This window comes from Poecile atricapillus, chromosome 1 (genome assembly GCF_030490865.1).
Source record: "Poecile atricapillus isolate bPoeAtr1 chromosome 1, bPoeAtr1.hap1, whole genome shotgun sequence".
Classification (NCBI taxonomy): Eukaryota; Metazoa; Chordata; class Aves; order Passeriformes; family Paridae; genus Poecile; species Poecile atricapillus.
Window position 1 is genome coordinate 63,661,131 of NC_081249.1, and position 21,876 is coordinate 63,683,006.

Genomic DNA, 21,876 nt, shown 5'->3' on the forward strand with positions numbered 1-21,876 from the left:
GTTAATTCTAGTATTGATATAAAAAACATGACTTTAATGAACACTGATAGGTACAGCAATGTTTTAATCACTTCTACAGTAAGTTTTTAACAGAGGTTTTAAAACAAATCTTTTCAGCTTTAAATTTAAATTTGGCTTCAGTCTCGTGGGCCAGTACACTTCTAAAATAGTGATCTAACATGAACTCTTTGTTTAACTCTCATGACAATTATCTGAAAGAAATTCAGTATACTTACTCCTTCCTGGTTTTCGGATCTCCTTCATAATTTGTGCTCTTAGCTCTATATTAATCTCTCTGGAACTTCTGCAGTGCACTGTTTTTTTCCCTTTGCTAGGTGAAGATGTTGTCAAGCTCTCTTCCACACTCTGCTGTTTACTACCTGATTCCTCATGATTCTCCAAAAACCCATCAACATTCAAATTATTCCCTAAATGTTCATGGCCTACATCCTCTGTATGTGCTGTCTGTCGATCCAATGAATTGAATGGTGAAGAGGACAGTGAAAACTCTGAATCCACAGCATTTGGGAAAACATCTGATGAAAGGGAGTCTGTAACGTGATTCTCAAAGACATCAACTCCAGCTTCATTATTTGTTTCTGATGCTGAAAAAACAAACATTACACTTGCCACGTTCAAATTCCTTATCAAATGATCCAAGTCAATGAGTCAGATCAGTATTAGGCTCTTAAAACTATGCCCCAGCTCAAACAGTCTAGTGTACATGCCAGGCATAAGAAAACTTGCTTGTGCATTATAGCACTGGGCCCATCACTATCTCCTGGCAATTAAGGACTTTCAAAAAAATCATAGCTATATTCTTTGTATGAAAAAGGAAATTACTGTATGGACTACCAACGAAAGAAAAACCATCTAAAAAGTGATTTTATGATATGGTGTCTTTCCCCCTTTAAATAAAACCAAGTTTACTTCAGTACTAAACACTGAGTAAGAGCTAGTTATACAGCCCCTTAGCTTCACACCCAGGGAAGTGATTTCACTGCACTAGAGCAAAATCCAAACTAACTTCATGCTGTGATACTTCTGGAGTATCTAAATTTCCAGGCAAAGGAAGAAAACTCATCTACACTGTCTCTTCAGGACAGAGGAAATACATTGATTATACTTGGAATTTATATGGAAGACTTCCATCTGAAGGACTATATGAACTCTAACATTAACCCCAGATGCACACACAAGTACTTAATTTTCAAGAAGGAGGGATAAAATTGTCATATTCACGAGTCAGCCAGCAGTACTTCTTACACAAAAAAGTTTTTTCAGATACATTAAAAAACAAACTTTAAAGATTTTGAAGATTCACTTACTTTTGTGAACAGCAATGGGTTTAACAAGGTCAGGCTGTGCTTGTGCAATTGGTGTGGGTGGCCCTTTTCCTCCAGTGTGGTTATTGACAACTGGAGGAGTTTGTGGTCGCCCTCTGAGCAGGGGGGACATACAACGTCGCCTTTTTGGAATCCCTTGCATATTTGGTTCTCCTGGTCTTTTATGTTTATTTTGAGGTCCCGATACGAATTCATCTGCTTCATCTATCATCATTCCCTGTAATTAATTTAACAGGAAGAATTCTCAAGAATCACACCAAAACCACATAAGGTACAATTAACACTCTGGTATAACCATAATATTTAGCATGCATAAGAGTTACATACAACATGCCATTGTTTGGAATTCCAAACTGTCAACTGAGACGAGATAAATGTGCTTAAGGCCCTTATCCAACAGTCTGACTGTAAGGTAAGGGAGTAGGCCATCAAGCTTCCTTTTCAGTAATTGCAAAGAGACTCACATTTAATACAAGAGCTCTGACTTATACTGGCAGCTTGGTCAATTCTAAGAGATTTGGATAAAAGGGACAGTCAAGACTCTAAAAGTTGAGACAAGTGTTTCAGTTATATTACAATTTAGAGACATAACACTGGTTTTCCAATAAAGACTGCCCTCCATATGATACTACTGATGGAAGAACATCTGAGACACTTTTTTGTAAACATTTTTTTTTACAAGTATTTGAAAGGGTTTCTCCAATAGACTATTCAAAGAACAATGCAGGCAGCAGCACACACACACCAGACCATTTTTGAAAACGCTTTACAGAAAAGTCACCTTTTTGTCCAATTTGAATGGATTGCCAAACGTATGAAGCCTTCGTGGTTGATCTGGATCAAGTTCTCGGAGTGGAGAAGGTATTTGTTTTAGATACTCCTGGTAGTTTCCCATTTGTGCTATAGGTACACTGTGAACTTGATCTATCATGACAGAGGAGTTAATTAATACACAGTAATGCTGCCATTATGAGAGTTTAGTCTATATCCATTTTGTATCTCCAGTATTCAGACTTATCATATGCATTAAACAAAACAGCTATAAAAAGCTCACCATTTTTCTTGCCTAACTGGTAATTGTCAGACTTTTGACTTCAGGAGACTTGCTCAAATGAATCAGTACATAACTTGGGGATTTATCATTTTGATAGGAAATAAGCAATATGTGTCATACACAGATGTTAGATTTCCAATGTGTCCCAACTTTGCAACAGAGCAGTGGATGGAAAAACAGACTAGGAACAAATTAGAACTAAAAGATTACTGCAAACAAAAGACATATTAAAGCAAAGTAGTAATGCCATGCTGGACACAGCTTTGACATAACTTCGTACAGTTTCAGCCACCTGAAACTTAATTGACAAGACTAGCATTTTCCCAGAGCAAGTGTGACCTTTGACCACTGTAAATCAACAAATTCTTAAAAAACCCATAGGAGCTGATTTTAAACTTGTTCTAGAGTTGCCAAGCCTTTGATCCAGAAAAAAATACACTAGAAGAAACTGCAGAAAAAAATCCTAAGTTAATCCTCCTCTCTCAAGAACAACTACTCTGACAAAGTGATAACAATGTGAAATGTACAGATCTTAATCAGACCTAAGTTGTGGCAGCACTAATGTAGCACAAGCTTTCACTTGCATTGCCCTTCTCACTCTACTTATTTCAACATCTTCAGTTAAATGCCACAAAGCAGTGCCAGAAGACTACAGAGAAAAAAAAGGTAAAGGAATAAGCAGACTACTGAACCATTTATTGCTGGCTTAACAGGCAAAACAATCACAGTGCCAGTACCCAGTGAGCTAGCTTAATTTTCCACTCCTCACAATCTACTTCTACTGAGAGAGACAATGTTCAGAACTGCCCTGTGATTTTATCAGATACATCCATGAGAGTCAAGAAAAACAGTGTATAAAAAAATCTTCTGTAAAAGCCCAAGTCCCCTCACTTAGGGATAGACCAGTGAATCAGCAATCTTGTCTGTCCTCACCATTTTTTCCTCCAAGGTAAAGAAAAAGCATCTAGAAAATCCATGCAGTGTAATGGCAGGATCAGACATCCACCAGGTTTTAAAGAACTACATTATTTGTTAAATTGTTTCTTTGCAATGATCATATCCCAGGCAGACAAAATATAAACTGTTATCTAACCTTCATCTTGTCCTTTGAGGAACTTGCGAGTACTCTTCAGTAAATTAGATCTCATTCGTGTTAACTGATCCAAAAGATTTCTTCTGGGTATGTCATAGGCATTTCTAAATGTCTGAGGTTTCAAATCCTATGGTTCCAGTAAATGAAATTGCAATTAATGCCATGTAAGAAATAATATCCAGCATTTCAATGGAAGTATATTGAAAATAACAACATTACACACAGTGGTGCTTACCTTATTCAGCAAAGCTATTTGGAACCCAGCATACTCCTTCATATTGAGGTCTAGAGGTCTATGAGGAATTTCCCCAGTAATCCCCTGTAGCAGATGTTGAAAATCGTTCCTATGTGCCATAGACAGGTTGTGTGATCTGCTTCTGACCTTAATTCCAGTCTCTTGCGCTACCTTTTTGCCTACAGAGCCAATGACTCTATCGGACTCTATTTTGGCCTTAATTTGAAATAAATAAATAAATAAAATTGACAATATGCTCTTAAAAGGATTAGTCAGACTTATTCATTTTAAATTCCTACCTACAAGATTCAACAATGTGCTAAAACACTATGACGACCATAACCAGGCTGAATGCTTAAGGAGTGCTTAATACATAACCGCTTAATGCCTACCACAGCTTGAAATATAGCTAACAGTTTTCTGCCTAGGTCTTCTGCATATTTCTCCTCTGCTGCCCATTACAGTATCTAAGCACCAATATGCATGCAATGCTTTTATTTTCATAAAATGCCATAATTTGACTAGTAATTCTCTGCAGATCTATCTGTCCTCATATAATGTTCAGCTGTTCTTGTAGAGAACAGTAAAACTCTCACAAGACTGATTCTCCCACAACTGTAGTTGCAATCAGTCACCCAACATTAACCAATTGAAATATATGAAAATAACCAACTGGTTGATCAGACAGACCTAGCGCCTAATATTACATTAGATTTGTACCAAAATTAAACGCATTCATAAATGCTGGCTTTTTGACAGAATACAGTGAAACAAGTCAAAAGGAATTTAGTAACACAACTGTCAATTTTGGTTTTGCAATTTCACATAAATTTGACTATGTATTGAGAATGCTGAGTCTTTACTGGCGGAGCCTTTCAGAAGTTACAAAAGCTTTAAGTACAATTTGCAGTGCATGTCATTACATCTTAGAGTAGTCCAAGATGTCTAGGTTGAGACATCAGTTCACAGAATAGTGAGCAATATGACCAGGTTTTAACAGGACTTTAAGACATTAGCTTCTTCAAATAATTATTTATACTCATGTTTTAAGACAAAGGTGGTCTGTAAAAACTCACTAGCTAAGTTACCAGTACTTGGCACTACTGTTTCTTGAAGTCTCAAGTTTACTTTTTTATCTTGAACACAAAGCTTAACATGCACAGTTCAAAAGTGGAGGTAGCAGGGCAGAAATGCTTTAGCTGGCGCAGGAGCCTAGACAAAGATTCAGGCACTATTCTGAACACGATCAGCAATTTCAAATGGTCACTTGTCATTCCTACATCTGTACCATTATTTGATATTGTCAGTTATTTACTGAATGCTTTCCACTTCATGTCACAAGCCAAAAGAAAGAACACTGATTCTGATGCATCAAGCACAAATCCCCATTTCCTGCAAAAACACTAAAACATCTTTAAAGACAACATGGGGTTTTTTGGATAAAAGTATGTTATTTCCTGCACAAGTGAAAATGCTCCTTAAATAGAAAAAAAATCTCAACTTGTACTTCTGTATCTGTCTCTATAGAGTTCAGTTTATAAAGCCTGTATTTAAATGTTATATTTTCCTTCAATTCAAAAAAGCAAGATTATTTTTTGCTAATTGCTTACGGGAAAGTATTAACTTGATCTTTCTGCTCATTTTTCCTACAAAGCCACTGAACTTGAGTATTTTAAGATTATCCTGCTATTAGAATAAGTTTTTACTGCTCTTTTGCTTGAACATTACCTGCTGACTCAACTTTTTGAGATATGAAATGACACTGTAACTAAGTCCATATTCCACATTGTCAGCTATAAGGTTTGGTGCTCCCATCATTCTCACAGCTTTCTTCAAAGGCTGAAACATGGAATATATTGCATGGTCATATTTAACTTCATGCATACTTCAACTAACTGTACCCATTTCAAACAGAACCTGAGGTTCTGAAAGTTTGAAAAGAACAAGAAAGACTCAGGACAGTATTTTTTTGTTGTTTTAAAATATCTCCATTTATACAGAATCAGTTAAAAATATAATTTATATATAAGTCCCAGGATATTATCAAATTAAGAAAATATCATAGCATTCAGATCTCAGGTCTTCCACAGGACTCCAGTGAAAACACTATCATTACGTATGAAGTTTAACTATTCTCTCTTCAATTAGTATATATTCTACTTAAAATAGAGATTATATTCATTGTGGAAAAACAACTATAAACCAGACATTTTAACACAGTCATCTTACCCCAAGATAATAAGGAGGCATTGTCTTCAAATAGCTTTCAAATGACTGACGCCACTTCAACGTAGGCTTTGCCTTATGTACTTTAAACAAGTCATCTAATGGTTATAAAAAAGAAAAGCAGCAAAATGAAAGGCATGTCAAGATAGCATTGCATTTTTTTTTCTAAAAAGAAAATTCTAGTTAAAGAAACTCTTGAAGAAATGTAAATTCCTCAATAATTAAATTAGAATCTACAAGTCAACATATATAACTAAAACAAACACACACAAGATTAATGCTGCAGCCAAAAATAGAACCTGACAAATTATCAAGTTGAACTGGTATTGAGACAACAGATTAGGAAAAATGGCTCTTGAAAAAATGAAAGTGAGACCAAAACATATCTGAAAATGATGATTGAGTAAATCAACTTACACGCTGAGTCTGAGTCATGAAGGCTAGACAATTGGAGACAAGTGAAACAAGTCACTGATTCTACCTTTCTCCAGCTGTAATTAATACTGGCATTAATTGCAGTAATCTATTTAAATGACATCAGTGTTTCAATTACCTACCACATAAGAAAACTTGTATGAAGTGGTATTTACCTAGCAGTGGAAGCAGGACTGGGTAGTTGTAAGGCATCACAAATAAATTCACACAATTCAGCGCTGTACTAGCTTTCAAGTAACCAAAAGGATGACCAAGTTCACTATATTTTGCACTATTGCTCACATACACCTGCAATTAAACACATTACATTAGATTTCCACACCAAGTATTGTGGCCTGAAATTCTGCATCCTATTTTGACTGTAGAATAAGATATATGAAAAACAGCATGCCATAAACTTCAATTCAGCATGCACCCTACTTGCCTGCCAGCAGGTCTGAGGGGATTTTCTTTCCAGGATAAACTGGGTCAGTGGTGAAGGTTCCAATTCATATTTATCAAAAGGCAGTTTGTCAATAACCATCGGTTCACAGTCAGTACAGGAAAATTTCACCACAGGATGAGATGTGCGAGGTGGCTAAACAAAGCATTCCACTGTTAATAAGGCTGCACAACAATTAAAATGCATTTGTGCTATGACAACTGAAGTAATACAGCTTCTTTGAAAATACATTTAAGGAACCTACTCAATACAGGATTAATTTACTGAGTCCTAAGCAATTTATGATGTTAGCACTGTCTTATTCTGAAGGAATCTTGTTTTCTAAATAAATGCCAGTTACTTTACATAGAAAGTCTAGAGCAAAGCGCAACTAAGATTTCTTGCATTTACCAAAAAGCTGTACAGATGGGAGTAAGTCCTAGTGGGGACAGAAAAACCATCATCATTGCTACTCTGGGACATGTCCATTTTCATTCCCTACAAAAGCAGGTGCTGTACTTCTGCATTTGCTGACTTTGCCAGGAACTTTCCCTGGCAAATTTAACAGTTACAAAACTCAATCAGTTATAGAGATCAAGAGCAGCATGAACTCCGAAAAAAAAAAAAAACTTGAAAAATTCATATTTTAACTAGGCTTGAGAAAAAAGGTTATTTCAGTTCAAGGAACTTAAGTGTTTGGATTTTTTTAATCTTTTTATTAATCACAGGAAAAAGGCCTTTGCGCCATTAAAGTTTCAACTTTAAATTTCTTTTGCCAAAAGGGAAAGCCAATTTTCAGTGTGATGAAAATTGGAGCTGTACACCTTCCACTGAAGAATATAAATTCTTATACTCTGAGCCTTCTCCCAGGGCCACTAGAATCTGAGGAAGAGCCCAACTGGGAAGCCTCCTTCCATTTACAAAAAGGTAACTCATGAATATACAAGATGAAGAAGAAAAACACAAGGGTTCTTGGACCATCTTACCACTTCATCTTGAAAGCAATTCTTTTATGTCTAAGCTCTAGGCTCTTCATTTTAGGGTAAGCCACCCAAACAAGTTCTCTGTCAAGAGAGCTGGTCTTGCCTTGAGTGTCTCCACCCTGAGGAAGGCGCTTTCTCCAACTGGACACCAAACAGGAGGCCCAACCAAATGGAGGAAGAACAACTCTCTTCAATGAGTATGACTAATAAATAGTTGCGGTAGTTTTTGACCAAGCCACCAAAGTTATACTAGAAATAAAAAGGCTGCAAAAGAAATTGACTACTCAGACTTGAGAAGTCTAATAATCCACTGCTGGACAGCAGAACTAGTTTTACCTCTGAGCAGCTGAAGCAGCCATTTACATGTTGATCCGCCAACATAATTATCAGCAGACTTGAATATACATTTTAAAAAGTCTTTATGGTGTCATTGTCATTAGCCACAGTAGACTTAAGTTCTTGTGATAGAACTGTTTGAGACAACTCCACTGTAGATCAGGCAACAGGCAGGAAAAGCCAAGTATTTAACTATGAACTCTTAAGCAGACAAGATACACTGCATACATACACACTGATTACAACATACGTTGTGTTTGAATGCTACTGTTAGAACAGTATTGAAATACAGGTCTTGAAACACTACCAGCAACTTAGCCCCCCAACACTGCATGAGCAAGGTACAATGCAGAATTCCTATTGATGTTGACAAGAATTTAGTTGTACATGACAGTGCTGTATAGTTATGAGAGCTATACACACAACAACAGAAAAAAAACTCATCTTTTTGCCATTTGAGTAAGTTAACTTCAGGCTTTTGGAAGATATAATTCAACAATTCTTCACTTGGCAAGATCTATTTTATCAGTCTTGATTAAGACCTGGAGTACCAAACTACAGACTCTACACAGCAAATGGAGGCAGATACACTACTGACAGTGATTACAAGGAATACACAGGATCAGCTTTCCTACAGAACACCCTTTAAATAGCCACTACATAATGACATCTTGTTTCTTTTAATGACTACAGCAAATTTATTTATATATGCTAACATTCTTGTAGTTCAGAAGAACAACTACATCCTTTAATGAACATTGCCACAGATGTCAAAAATATCAAACCTGTAAATATGACTAAAATTTCATACCCTATCACTCCTCAACAATCTGTATGTCAAAGGACTTAATCTGTTTTCTAACCAAGAAATAAAATTTACTGGAAGTTCAGTGAGTGTTAACACATCTGTTTCATATAAAAAAACCCCAAAAATTCAGTAAAAATCATCATGAAATATAGGTAACTATTACACAACCGCAGGATTTCTACTTTAATTATTTCAAGTATAAACAAACACAAAAGTGCATTATACTATATTAATGATTAGTTCTCAGACAAAAAGGCAGTAGCATACATTGTTTTGTGAAAAATAAATTAATTAATTCAAAAGCTGAGGTTTTCTCAGTTTGGATAAATTGAAGGTGTGGCTAAACTGCACAACAGCAGATGAAACTATATTCACTTGCTAGAATGAAAGCAGAACTACCACAGGGATTCAAATTGTCAAGATCATACTATCCTTTATCAATACCTTCTACGAGGCAATAGAATTCTATAGGCTTTTACTAAGTGCCATCATTTGATATTTAACAGGGTTCAAACAAACACTTAAGTGCATGTACCAGGTCAAAAGTCTGTTACAGGCAGTTTCCTAATGCTTCAAAGTTACTAAAAAGAAAACCCCATGTTATTTGCTCATCAGTAATTTATAGGCTTGCATGTGTCACTCCTTCCACAGGAAGGAAGCATGTGTCACACTGCTTCCACATTTGCTACAATTTAATACATGTATCAAGAGTTAAAAAAAAAAAAAAAAATCTGTGACTAGGAAATCCTAGAATATTCCTGCATGCACAAACCCTTTGCTTTCTCTTCAGTACATACCAGTGTTGGAGAATTTTGATCTGGCCAAAAGGATTCAGGAACAGGCCAATGACCTATAGGAACCCCAGTTTTAGGGTTTGGTCTGACATAGATAAGTTTGTGACAGCTGTGCCAAGGCTGGGGTCCAAAGGGTCTGGATATCTCCATCTGCCCATCTACAGAAGAAAAAGGCTATGTGTCAAAAGCGTTAAAACTTAAGACCAGTATTAAATAACTTCTGTAAAGAGTTAAAAACCTATAACCCCAGGAAAGTCCTTCCTGCAGTTAATATTATTTCTAAGAATATCAGATAGTTGTCAGTAAGAATGTCTGCAAAAACACAAACTGAGAAACCAAGTAAGTATTGAATGTTTACAGGATGAAGGCCCCAAAAGGCAATTATCTGGAGCCCTTCATAATAATGTTTTCTTTTCCTCCATTGTCATTAACAGATAACCTTCAAATCCAACCATTAAAGAAATTATACACCTGACTAATACTGCTAGACTCTTTACTGCAGCAAAATAAAACTTAAATCTCACAAACTTCTCAGTAACATCCGAAGAGGAACCTGCCTAAGCCATTTACAATGAGAAATTAATGCCACACAGGTGTATTTGCTATTTTAACTCTTAACACAGACACCTTACTACATTGAAGAAAAAAGGATAAGCCCAGGTCTTTTGATATCACGTTATTTACATTTCTAGCTGTTTGAAAACTGCTTAAAACCCATAAATCCCTTTAACTGTGCCTGACATGAACGAACACATTTAAGACTTCCTGAGTGGTTTGACCAAATGCAGAGATGTCTGGCAGCTACAGCCAGTATTTTGAGACACTTTACAAAGAGTTTCAGAATTAACAGGTAGGTCCTTTCTGTACTTAAGTCTTTCAAATTGCAATAGCTTCCCTTTTGACTTGACAACTACTATATTAAGTTCACTAAGTTACATTGACAACAGTCATCCCTGTTATTTGATAGCACAGTGTAAAAAATTTCAAGTACCATCAATTGGTGAGGGATCTGGACCAGCTTTTTCAAAATTTATTACCACTCCACTTTGTACTTTTTGCACCAATGACTCAAGACATTGATTCAGCATTCTTGGAGAGCACACACAATATGATCGACCTAGAACAAAACAGTCAGGGTTAAAACTCTTCAGTGTTTCTGCCCTTATTTTAACTTGGATCATTGAAAACTGTTCAACCACCACACACAACTGATTTATGTATGGATCGCTGATTTAAAACTTCTGAACACTCCCTCTTTGTTTAAGCAGCAAGGCATCTTAGTGATGAGTGATGAGTGATAAGTGCCTCATCAGAAATGTTTGTATTTTAGACCCCTAATGACTAACTCCAATTCTTGGTTGCATTCATGGAAAATGGGCTCCCCCTTGTGACAGACAGCAACACTTAAAACGGTCCACAAATTTCAGTCAAAGCATTTACCAGTACAGCCTACCTACAGTCAGAAAGCAGTGGAATCAAATCCTTTTAGAATACTTTTCAAAGCCCTTTGTTTCTTCTCTATCACATTCCCTCTGATGCATCAAAAGAATCATCACATTTTTTAAATGTAATAAACTCAGTGCCCAAGTTTGATCTGGAATATGATTTCTACAATATTAACAATATGAGCTAAAACTGAGACAAGTATCAATTCTGCAGAATTATTATGCATTCTGAAAGGCATTCTGCATGCTCTGGAGGCAAACACATGAAACAACTCACTTCCTTCACTTTAGCTTTTTTAGACCAGAGTATGACAGGAATTTACCAAAACTGTACTGCAGAACAGATTCAATTACTACAATTTCTAATTGCAATATCAAGATATAGTAGAAAAAAGTAAGTTCTATTACAAAACATTTCCAAAGAATGTATATCCACTCTTCCAAGACAGGCTACATTTAATTGTCTGCATAGCTTTAATGCTGTATGCATCTTCAGTTTCATTATAATAGTCTTGAGAGTTTTTACAAGTACTGTAAGAACTACAAAATCCTTATTCTATGACATAGAATCACACAATTAATTGAATTAAACTGAATTAATAAACACTTCAGAAAGTAACGACTTGTCAAAGGAAACAAAGGCACTCACCTCCTGTGACTTCACACATAGGTGTGATAGCAGAGTCATCCACAGGTACCCCTGTCATCTGCTCTGATTCTGGTGCTGTAATACCAGGCAAACGAAGAACCAAAGCAAATAACCTCTGATCCCATCGAAAGGGTTCCTTAGTCAACTCACTTCCAGGCAGAGGGGAATTAAGAGGTAAATGGAGCTGGAAAGGAATTTACATCTGTGAATACAATGCTTATGAAAGAAACAAATTCAGGTTACATAGCAATGGCAATTCACTCTATATAAGCACAATTCTCTCTCCACACACAATACTTCATTAACAAAAACGAATCAAGCTTCTAAAGGATAGCACAAGGCATTCAGAAGATCCTAGATGCTCTTTTTGCAACCGGATACTTGACACAGATTAGTGGGAAAAAGAAAGCTTATCCAAACATTCAACTACAGAAGCCCTGAACAGACAGATTTGCAACAAGTAATTGCAAGTTTCAGAAAATTTGATACATCCCTGGCTGATGATAGCCCTGTTAGCAAAAGCAAAACTCTCATTTCACCTGGAGCACTGCAGCAACAAAAGGGGGAAAAAAAATCCCAAAGCAATGACTCAAGTAGCACAGACCATCCTATTAGCACACCAAATACAAGGGGGTTAAGCCCACATGCTGAAGCAAACTCAACATGTCCTCATTTTCTCTCACGCAGTGTCCAAAAAAATCCCAATTCTAAACCCTCAACTCAATACCAGCAAGAAAGTACTAGTCTGTTCCAAAACTTGATGCAAGTACACACAAGCACTCATTATATATTGCCTTAATTTCTTGTCCATAGTGGTCAGAGAATTTACAGAAAGCTGTTAAAGGTTTGTTTGCTTATTTTTAAGAGATAGCTCAGAAGCATTAAAACCTGATTTCTAAATCCAGATACTGCAGCTATTTCTATTTACATAATTGCAGCATCTCATACTGGGAAAAATACATGTTTGAAAAGCAATCAATTTATTGATACAAACTTGAAGCTACTAACAAACATGACAAAACTACTCTTAAAATGTGGCCAGGAATCAGAATATTTTGCACTTTTCACACACCTGATGATTCCTCCAGAATTCCTCTTTTTGCTTATTCAAGCACAGAGTACATGAAAGACCAGAACTATTTTCTCCGAATGTTTCATGTTTTACACAAAGTTAGTCAAAGGGAGCTCAGCTGGTTTATAACTGCTTGACATGAATGTCTTTCCCCTCTACAGAAAGAACCACAAAGACTGCCTGACAATGGAAACTCAGTTAAAAGAATAGCCACATTCTTAGTTAACAGCCTGGAATCCTGACTGCAACAAGACTGAATTGCAAGCACTCCACCATCCTCACTTGGGCCTATTAAGGAATGCCATTCAAGCTTTCCTATTTAGATCTGACTGAAGATATACTGTCTCCAAAGAGTATATTTGATCTGCAAAACACACCTATTTAACAGCATTGTTTTCCCTTGAGCAGCAGATACACGTATTTTTAACTGTGTATATTTATATATATAAATATATATATATAAATATTCCGGATTCTGCACCAACAGTATCCTGAGTTCAGTTTACCTCAAGCTATAATATATTTCATTGGCTCAGCTGGCTATATGGAGAGAAGCCCAACACTAAAGAGTAGTTAGAAGCTGGCACTTGTGTTATGCACATATTACTATCAGAAAAGTTTTCAGACTAAGACAAAATACAAAGCAGTTGTCATGAAGTCAAATGTCCTCACCTTCCCTCCTACAATTTAATTCCAGTTACATTTAACATCCTTTAACATTTATACAGGTGAAGTTATAGATTGAAACCACCTCATTCACAGACATTAGTAACTTGGTCTTGTCACCTTCAGTTGCCTTTTTTAAACTGGTATTGTATTACCATAGCAACTGCATACATAGCAGAAACTAAGATGAGCCTAGAATTCTACATCTTACATTTAATTTCTTTCCCCACACATATTTTAGGATGAAGGCATGCACACATTTTCCTCTTTCTCAACAGACAGTATGAAAGATAAAGGTAGAATGAACTAATTAAGGGAAGGTTATTTACCAGCTGTGGTCTTCAACATGTGACTGTACACAGACAACACGTGTCCTCCCAGCTTAGTACTAGAAACCAGCTGTTTAGTCTCATCACTTGTTTGTAGGAGCACACAGAAGCCCTACCATTCCCAAATGCTACAATGATAATGCTACTACACAATCAGTATGCACCTTATGCCACTCTTCCTGCCTTTAAAACAACTAAAATATTCCAGAACTACAAGAGGGTGGAAGATAAGAGGGTTCTAGAAGATCTCTTCAGTACAAGGCTATTGGTGAACAGTTTTGTTTATTCTCAGTACTTGTTTCTACCTACATTTATGCAATCATGAGAAGCAGCAGTCTAAAATCTTGGTGTGGGGGGGAACAAAAAAGGGATCCTAGAGACCCTAGGATGAAAAAAGCTAGATATAAGCTTTAGGACACACTGCACTGGTCGGGCAGTCTGAGAAAGACACTGATGATCATCTGGCAGTGGCTGCACATACAGGCTCATCCGTTAGAAGGGGCACCAATAGGACTGCTTAAGCTTTAGTACCCAGGTGAAAACAGGCAGCTCCATCTGGGGAAATCTCATAAAAGGGTATTAGAAGACTAGGCACTAAACAAAAATATGCCTACAGTCAACTTCTCTTTTTGTACAAAAAAAAAAAAAAAAATCTATTGGCAAGTAACCTTCCTTGCATGCTCTGGTACCCAAAAAAAGGATAAGACATCTCACATTCAAAGCAAATGTAGCCTTTCATCCTTAAAGGACTACAGACAGGTAACCATTTAAAGCCCAGCTGAGAACAGTCAGCTCTTGACAGACTGCAAAACTCTACTTACAGTTATCAGTAATATGTTTTCCCATCTTTCTCCATCCAATCCTATGCAGTTATAACACATAGAAAGACATAAACTGTCTTTCTGACACTTCCATGGGAGATAATTCAAGGAGATCCCAAAGACATCAATCAACTGACATACCATGTCAATGTCATGATATACTTGGCCATTCCAAAGCCAGCATTAGCCATCAACAAATACTCACTGACCTGATAGTTACACATCAAGAATACACACATCAAGAGCTCTCAGTGACAAAGGCTGTGAACCCAAAAACTGCTGCTAACAGGAATAAGGAGAAAGAACGTACATTTAATGATACTTGCCATATATTTCTGCAGAATTTGTTTAGAAATCGGAAGTTTTAACTGGAGGAACTATGATAAAAATATAGAGCATTTAGAGCTCCTGATTATTCTTGACAATAAGCAGAACCAGCAGAACCTTGACTGTGACACTTGTCACGGTTGTTACAAGTGCAATGCAAGGTGATCAGTTCTAGGAAGGATCAATGTGACAATGCCAAACAGCTTTGGTATGAAGTCTCACAAAAATCAGATTCCTCCTGTAAGAGTCTCTCATAACTGGCAGATCAGAAGAATGGCAATATACAGAAACCAAGCAGCATTGCTCATGATTTTTGCTTGTATAATCATTTATCAGAATGCATCAATACACTAATAACTCCATTTCAGTCTTGCAGACAAGTTTAATGCTACTTAGAGGGTATGTAGAGGGAAGACAAGGTAACATAGCTCAGCAGTTGTAAAACTCAAAAAGCATGTTATTTTATAATATGGAGAGGAATAGGAAACCCCTTCAAGCATTTAAACTTTTGCTTAATGAAAGATGAATAAAGGGCTAAGACAGAATGTGGGGGATCAGACCAGAAGCAAAAGCCACTCCATAATGAATCCATAACATGAGACCAAATAATTAATGACGGTTTGCCAATAGTATGAGCCCATCCCCTCCAAGTTCTGACTGGAACTAGTGAGTCCAGGAAAGAGTCTGGTCAACAAGCCATGCAGAACATAGAATTGATACTGGCACTTTTCAGTGCATTGGCACTGGTGCATTAAAAAGCAGCGTCAGAAGGGACAGAACTGAAAGTCTTACCAACTTGTGCAGGTGGAGAAAATATAGACAATATAATTTCTGCTTTCAGTCTGAGTAACCACACCCATGAGAGACAAAGGAGCACTCACTGAAGGGTAAGGCTTTATCTGCAACACCCATTTTAAAATCCACAAAGGAACAGGACATCTGAAGAATTCAGGGAGAGATCTGGAACAGGGTTTAAGCTTAACTGCTTCATACTAAGACAAATGACAGAGTTCCCATAGTGATAAACTGATTTCATTGGTAAGAATGCAAATGTTCATCTGAATGACAAAGCTTTGAGAAAACTTGCCTCCAGGTTCCACACTGACTTCACAGGCTTTCCAAAAAAAACCTGAACAAAACACCAAAGCCCAACATTGTTGGTTCTCTTGTACATATGTCTTAAAAGAACTAAAAATACACTGCCTCAGTCAATGCTAAGAAGTAAAAACATTGTTGTCATAGCCAGTGGGATATGATCACTTCCAACACCAACTCTGAAAAGCCTTCCCAAAGACAAACCCAAAGAACAGAAGAGACATTTGAAAGTGACTGAAAAAGCTTTGTTAGTGAACCGAAGAGGAGCAACGAACTTCCGTATCTCCAGGATGGTGTTCCTGTACTAATTCGAGTTCACTTCTGCCTGTCCAACTTGAGAGGTAACTGTAAAGGACGCTCAAGGTAGACTAAGAAAAATTCTGTTTAATAGGACACACACTGACAATAGCAAAAGAGTATCTCTGAAAGACAGTAGCACCCTTCAGTGCTCTGTTCCTCTTTGATAGTGTTAAGAATGTTCCTATCAGTACACCTATGGTACAAAAAAGGAAAAAAAAAAAGTCACATCCTTTGCTAGGTATGAAGCATGTACCCAGAACACACATATGGAAAAGCACTCAAACTTGCATTTTGTCTTGCAAGAAGAACAGGGGTCCACTTTGCCTTCTAGAGGAATGGAACATCTTTACATTGGCTTATTTGTAACAAAAAAGCCCCACATAGATTCACTATTATTAGAGTAAATTCTGCATTTTGAAAATTTAATTTAATAATCACAAAATTGTAACACTGGGCCCTATTTGACAAGATCATGACACAAACTCTTGGTGTAGCACACACTTATCAGTCAGCACTGCTCATGAGCCAAGTCGAAATTTAGTAGATTAATGCAGTCACCAGAAAACCCTTTCTCTCAGCCTAAGTTACAACAGTTTAGAAATGTGAATGTATGACCAAATGGTTGCCTGACTCTAGAAAGATGTCTTCTTGTGAAGACTAAGATGAAGAAGTTGTATCAGCATTAAAAGGAAAAGGAGCAACAACAAAAAAAAACAACTGTTTTTTTTGGCTGGCTAAAAAAGTCCTGATTCTTGTTGTAAAAGAAAGCTTAACTACTAATGCAGCTTTCTTACCGAAATCATTTTGAGTAACAAAAAGGAAAGGAAATGTAACATAGAAGCATCCCACTGCGTACACTAGAAGGAATACATGATAGGTATACAGTCCAGAGGCTTTTGATTGCTCAGGGCTTTGTCCCGTGCAGCTTTTACTATCACCACAACCACTGGACAACACATCCAGATCTCTTGATAACTCACACAGTTAAAGATTTTCTAGTTATGCAATCAGAATTTCCTATGAGACATCTTGCAGCTGTTGCCTCTTCTCAGCTCTGTGTACCTCCAGGAAAAGACAGGCTCCCTGTCCCATTCAGCCTTTGCAAAAGTTGGTAAAGCACTCCCCCACTCTTCTGAAGATTGAACAAACCCGGTTCTCAGCCTCTACCCAGACATCATTACGTTCACCCTCTGAGCACCTGGGTGTTCCTCAGTCCATTATGTCAATGCCAAATTTTACACATCATCTGACAATAGAGATTCTTCTTCTCAAGGAAGGAATTGCACAGCTAAGAGATTACCCAACACAGTGTTCTGCTGCTAACAGTACTGCATTTGCAGAAGACTCCAGAAGTGTCACACTAATCTCATATTCAGTATTTTGGACTGCACACATTCAATCACAGAATTAATCTGAAAACAGCTTATTGGGTAAAAAACAAAAGTATTATGGAAGTGAGGTTTCATACAGTTAACCTACTTGTTACCATGGATCCAGGAATTCCCTTTCAGTTACTAGCTATGCTTGTTAGGAGTCCACACAATTATGCGATCATTCAACTCTCTTCAAGTCAGATATATTACAAAAACCACTCAAATACCACTTTTCATACAGAAAAATTCTGTAAGTGCTGTAAGAATGCAATATAATATATTATTAGGAGAAATCTGAGTAACTAATGAACAGCAAAGTGCAACAAGTTAATCTGTTCTGTACAGTCAAATGTGGTGCAGCACAGTCAAAAATCTGAATTCTCCTCTTAGGTTTTAAAATGGACCTTTGGATATTAACCTTTTCCCTGAAAAGGGAATGAGCTTAGGGATTTGCTGTAGTTTGTTTTGGTTGGTTTTTTTCTTTACTACTGTATGGAATGGGAACTGAGCTGGCCAGACCAATCCTACCCCTTGCAACCACTTCCATCTTTTTAAGAAAAAAATTCAAAATGGCCTGTAAGTTAAAATAGTTCAGTACCTCAGCATTTGCTATACCTTTGAGTTTACCAGATGTCTGAGTAGGTACTCTAGTATATTAAGATCTCAATTTTAAACTGCTCTACAGATTAAACTTGGAATAAATTTCTTCATTTCTTATCTTAAATTACAAAGACTACTGATTTCATTATAATCATTTTAAGAACTCAGTGTGAGAGCAGTACATGTATCACATACTCCCTAGTGGCCACATCCTTTGGGAAATCACTAAATTAACTTGGGTCTGTGCAAAAAGAACTTATATCAAGACCAATTAAAGATACAGTCTTTACAGAAATCAATTTCTTCTGCTAACATATTTGAAAAGCCATGAACTCCCTAGACAGAATGAGTTTGCTCTTTCTAAACTCAACAGACCAACAATTGTACCACAGGTTTCTGTTACCTGAAGTAAGGAAAAAGTTATTTGGTTTTTTTGTAGTGCTATTGCATAAAATTACTTGAAATTAAAAACAAGACACAAGCAATTTTAAGCTGTTAATGATGATTCATCTGAGGAGCCACTTATGCTCCTTCTGTAAATAGTATCAATGTTTAAACAGTATTTAGTACACATCACTGTAACGAGAGGTTAGATCTTACCTCTTCCTGTATCCCACTGGTAGTAGTTAACTTACTTCCATCAGTAACTGTTATAATTATTGCTGGCTCCAGAAAAAAAGGGTTTCGTCCCTAAGGGGGAAAAAAAAAGTTTTGCTTAAAATAATGTAACAAACTCTGTTCAGACATTAAATAGCCACTGATATCCACTAACAAAACAACAAAGCTTGAGGTATTTATTCTCATGTACCACAGAGTACAGCACAATGGGTTTCTGAGCCTTTTTACAGCCAGACCATGGAAAGCTAGACACTTAACGTGTCTGTATTCAATGAACACATACACAAACAGCAAAAATTGTTAACACAGGACTTCAAAAATAACGCTTGCTGAAGTATTCTGACAAACTAGCAGCCGTTTAGAGACACAACCATCTCCTTAAAAGGTAATTCCAATTCCCCCGATTCCAGGGCCGATTTTGTGATTTAATTACTGTGTGTCCAAGTATTTGCATAGTATCTTGTGATCATGACCCCTGGGTTAAGAACTAATACTCTGTGTATTAAGACTGATATAAATAGCACCCATTCCATTCTGATCAAAAATGAACATACATGCAAAATCTACTTCAACAAATACTTGAAAAATAAAGAAACTTTCTATATGTATCATTTAAGACAGAAACATATACAAGGCAAGATATTCTAGGATCCCAGCGAGACAGGCAGCTAAGCTAGCTGTAGCAAAAACTTGAGATCAGTTATTGGTATTTTTTTATCTACTGCCAATATTCTAGGAGCTTTCTGTGCCTTCTGGAAAAGAATTTTGAAGTATTCCACAGACCTGTCAACTCCAAGCTTAGGTAATACATTTCACTCTACCGAGAGTTAATAACAGACTGAATAAAAGTCCCTACAAGATTGTGTTTAGTAGGTCCTGTTCTTCTCTTGCTAACCTCGAGGCCTTGTTTTTCTTCCTCAGTAAACAAAGAAAAATGGAACTAAACCTTCAGCCTAGTTCTGCTTATACAGACAAGTTATCTCATGAATGCTTATGATTTACTCTAAAAGTATGGAGAGAGAACCAGTAGGTTTTAAAAGATCTTTTAAATCTATTTTTAGAACCCTCTAAATATAAAAGATCATCCACTGATTTTGTGCTTCAAACAGAACTATTATTTAACAACCTGAAATATAATTGCCGAAGGGTATCCAGTTTGACTACTGTGGCAGCACCACATTTATAGTGGTCAGTATTTTCCCAAAGCTTAGTGAAAAAAAATTAAAGACTTCTTTTCAAATGGCATACCATTACTACAAAAAATAAGCAAAAATCAAATTAAAACAAAGATCAGTGACTCCCATGAAATCCAAGCTACTTGATAATTTAAACAATTATTCAAAAGAATTTAAGGCTGCTCAAAACACTACATTTTAATTAAAATAATTTCCTACAAATATTTAGCCTCATTTACTTCTTAACCATTATAGTATGTTTTTGTGCCAACTAATAGTTTACCACAACTGCAAAACATCAGCTGGAAGCTAATTACATTGCACTGAAATAATACAGAAAGCAGAGTTTCTAACCAGATATTTTTCTCATGAATACTGACCATAAAAATACTTGAACACTATTGCTAATAAATTATTGTAAAAAGGGATTGACAACTGATAAAAATAACAGATTTAGAATGTCATAAGCAGTTCCTAGTTCATATTGCAGTGCAATTTCAAATAGAAGTATTAAAATTTTCATCTCTGACAACACCTACCTGGCTGTCCTCATAATCTTTATGAACTTCTTTTATTCCTTCATTGTACTTGGTCTCTTTTTTTCCCATCTACAGTTTAAGCCTTAAACAGTTTTGTCTTAGAATGATTACAAAATTACATGGAAAGAATCAAGAGTTGCTACACTTGAGCTCCCTACAAAACATGTCTGAGGGTGAAATGCCTTCATCCTCAGTCTACTCTTTATAATTTCACAAGCATTTTAAATATACAAAGGATAGCATTAGCATACTAAGAATCAACTTGTTTTCAGAAAGATAATTAAAATGTATCTGGAAAAATTTTGGTAAAAATGCCCATTACTGAGATCTATTATTTTTGACTAAAAATTTCCATGTCATTAATTTTTCAAGATCACCACTGGCTCTTCTGATCCTGCTCCTTACTCCTCCTATACAAAGGCATTCAAAACCAGTATTAAGTCAAATACTCCTCTAAGAAAACCCCCTCTTACATAAATAAGCTCTCAGCAGTCAGACATCATAAAATTAAATTCCAGAAGACTTACCAATTCTTTTAACTAAACTGCAGCACTTTTGTCAACAATTGGTTGAGAACTTCTATCTAATTACTCTAATTCTACAGTAATCAAATTACTTTCTATTTCTCATCCCCTAGAAATACACTTTAAAAAAAACCAAACACCTAGCATTTACACATCTTCAAAATATTCTTCAAAATGCCTAGGTAATTAATTCAATCCAGCCCAATTATTTTGGATATGCAGAGGAACAGTGAGTGACAGTGTACATTACTACCAGCTCTTTGGCAGCTTACAGGTATGCTGCAATGCACTGGGGAAAGCATCTCAGGATAACAAGGTATAAATAATAAGCCTGTTTACAACTTACTCTGGTAAATAGCAAACCAGCATGAGGTTGTATTTATTTCAGAAGCAAATTCTTTTCAATACACTGCTTTTCCTTCTGGAAGTTTGTAGCAGTGGTGAAAAACAGAAGAGGCACCTATGGTTTTAATGGCTGACCACCCTGTAACAAGGTACAAGGAAGATTTTTCCATTCGCCTGCAATCTGCATTTTAAAGGACAGACGTGCACCAAGACAACAAGAAAAGCCCCACAGACCTATTTTGGAAACAAAGTTGCTTAAAACTCAGC

At 36.5% G+C, this 21,876-nt stretch overlaps 1 protein-coding gene across 5 annotated transcripts in view; it reads right to left on the reverse strand.

The window, feature by feature from the left end:
- Positions 1-21,876, reverse strand: part of INTS6 (integrator complex subunit 6) — a 39,089-nt gene that overhangs the window by 3,030 nt on the left and 14,183 nt on the right. For 3 of the 5 annotated variants that reach the window (XM_058841478.1, XM_058841469.1, XM_058841511.1), the window contains 13 exons: positions 19,009-19,098; positions 11,826-12,009; positions 10,723-10,848; positions 9,735-9,889; positions 6,814-6,966; positions 6,545-6,677; positions 5,958-6,052; positions 5,457-5,567; positions 3,729-3,944; positions 3,494-3,620; positions 2,128-2,270; positions 1,329-1,563; positions 237-605 (listed from right to left, as the gene is read on the reverse strand). In XM_058841478.1, the coding sequence (XP_058697461.1) occupies positions 237-605; positions 1,329-1,563; positions 2,128-2,270; positions 3,494-3,620; positions 3,729-3,944; positions 5,457-5,567; positions 5,958-6,052; positions 6,545-6,677; positions 6,814-6,966; positions 9,735-9,889; positions 10,723-10,848; positions 11,826-12,009; positions 19,009-19,098 (2,137 nt within the window). The remainder of the gene's footprint in view (positions 1-236; positions 606-1,328; positions 1,564-2,127; positions 2,271-3,493; positions 3,621-3,728; positions 3,945-5,456; positions 5,568-5,957; positions 6,053-6,544; positions 6,678-6,813; positions 6,967-9,734; positions 9,890-10,722; positions 10,849-11,825; positions 12,010-19,008; positions 19,099-21,876) is intronic. The other 2 variants (XM_058841489.1, XM_058841500.1) reach the window with 2 other exon arrangements.